Source organism: Tinamus guttatus, unplaced genomic scaffold (genome assembly GCF_059628265.1).
Source record: "Tinamus guttatus ecotype Peru unplaced genomic scaffold, ASM5962826v1 Tinamus_guttatus_pri_ptg000387l, whole genome shotgun sequence".
NCBI classification, from domain to species: Eukaryota; Metazoa; Chordata; class Aves; order Tinamiformes; family Tinamidae; genus Tinamus; species Tinamus guttatus.
Window position 1 is genome coordinate 738,339 of NW_028288921.1, and position 1,587 is coordinate 739,925.

General features: G+C 47.8%; 1 protein-coding gene across 1 annotated transcript; it reads left to right on the forward strand.

The window, feature by feature from the left end:
• The first annotated feature begins 392 nt into the window (after positions 1–392).
• LOC148593488 (olfactory receptor 14C36-like) lies at positions 393–1,352 on the forward strand. The gene has a single exon (XM_088530791.1). It carries the CDS (start codon positions 393–395, stop codon positions 1,350–1,352), a length of 960 nt encoding a protein of 319 aa, XP_088386917.1.
• The last annotated feature ends 235 nt before the right edge of the window (positions 1,353–1,587 follow it).

Here is a 1,587-nt window from a genome sequence, read left to right on the forward strand (position 1 = left end):
ATGGCATATCTGGTATCTCAGCGACCCATGGGAAACCTATGCAGATACTGATAGTATGGAAGTGATGGTGGGAGGCTGTAAATGGGCAGCAGAAAAGGGTCTTATGTGTTGTTTGCTAGAAGGGGAGTCTGGAGACCTCCCTTAGGTGAATGTAGAAAGGGTGAGAAGGTCAGAAATGGGCACTCTTAAACCCCACTCTGCTCTCAGCAGGGGCTGGTCTCTTTTCAGACTAACATCATCCTCTAGCTAGAAGAGGCATGAGCCTCAGAGATCTGGGAATGAGACAAATAGATGAGAAAACTTTATTAATTTGTTTATTTTCCTTTTAAGAATATCTCCTAACTTGTCTCTGTTTTTTTCCTTGGTGAATTCCCCATATGTATGGGGAGGAAATGTCCAACAGCAGCTCCCTCAAAGAATTCCTGCTCCTGCCATTCTCAGACAGCCGGGAGCTGCAGCTCTTGCACTTCTCACTCTTCCTGGCTATCTACCTGGCTGCCCTTCTGGCCAATGGCCTCATCATCACAGCTGTAGCCTGCGACCACCGCCTCCACACCCCCATGTACTTTTTCCTCCTCAACCTCTCCCTCCTTGACTTTGGCTCCATCTCCACCACTATCCCCAAATCCATGCACAATTCCCTGATGGACACCAGAGCCATTTCCTACTTGGGATGTGTTGGGCAGGTCTTAAGTTTTACTATTTTCATATCAGCTGAGTATTCTCTTCTCACAGTCATGGCCTATGACCGCTACGTTGCCATCTGCAGACCCCTGCACTACGGGACCCTCCTGGATAGCAGAGCTTGTGTCAAAATGGCAGCAGCTGCCTGGGCCAGTGGTTTTCTCTATGGCACCCTGCACACTGGGAACACATTTTCCCTACCACTCTGCTACAGCAATGTGGTGGAGCAGTTCTTCTGTGAGATCCCCCAGATCCTCAAGCTCTCCTGCTCAGACTCCTACCTCAGGGAAGCTGGGTTTCTTGTTGTTAGTACCTGTTTAGTCTTTGGGTGTTTCATTTTCATTGTGGTATCCTACGTGCAGATCTTCAGAGCTGTGCTGAGGATCCCCTCTGAGCAGGGCCGGCACAAAGCCTTTTCCATGTGCCTCCCGCACCTGGCCATGGTCTCCCTCTTTGTCAGCACTGGCCTGTTTGCCTACCTGAAGCCCCCCTCCATTTCCTCCCCAGCTCTGGATCTGGTGCTGGCTGTTCTGTACTCGGTGGTGCCTCCAGCAGTGAACCCCCTCATCTACAGCATGAGGAACAAGGAGCTCAAGGATGCCATTACAAAAGTGATTTCATGGACATTTTTAAGCAGTGGTAATTTTTCCACATCTCTCCACAGATGACTCTTTCTGTATCCCGTAATTGGATCGAATATTGTTTCTTCATGTTATTTTTATTATGACTTTTACTAGTGATAATAACTGTTATCGTGTTGCTACACAACTACTTGTATTCATTCCCCTTTTTACACTGTCTGCTCTGTCTCAACTGATACCCTCAATTGTGTTGAATGCTGGACAAGGACTGGCTCCCTAACAGCATCTCTGTAATAAAGTAATTTCTATCAGTAAAGTGCGT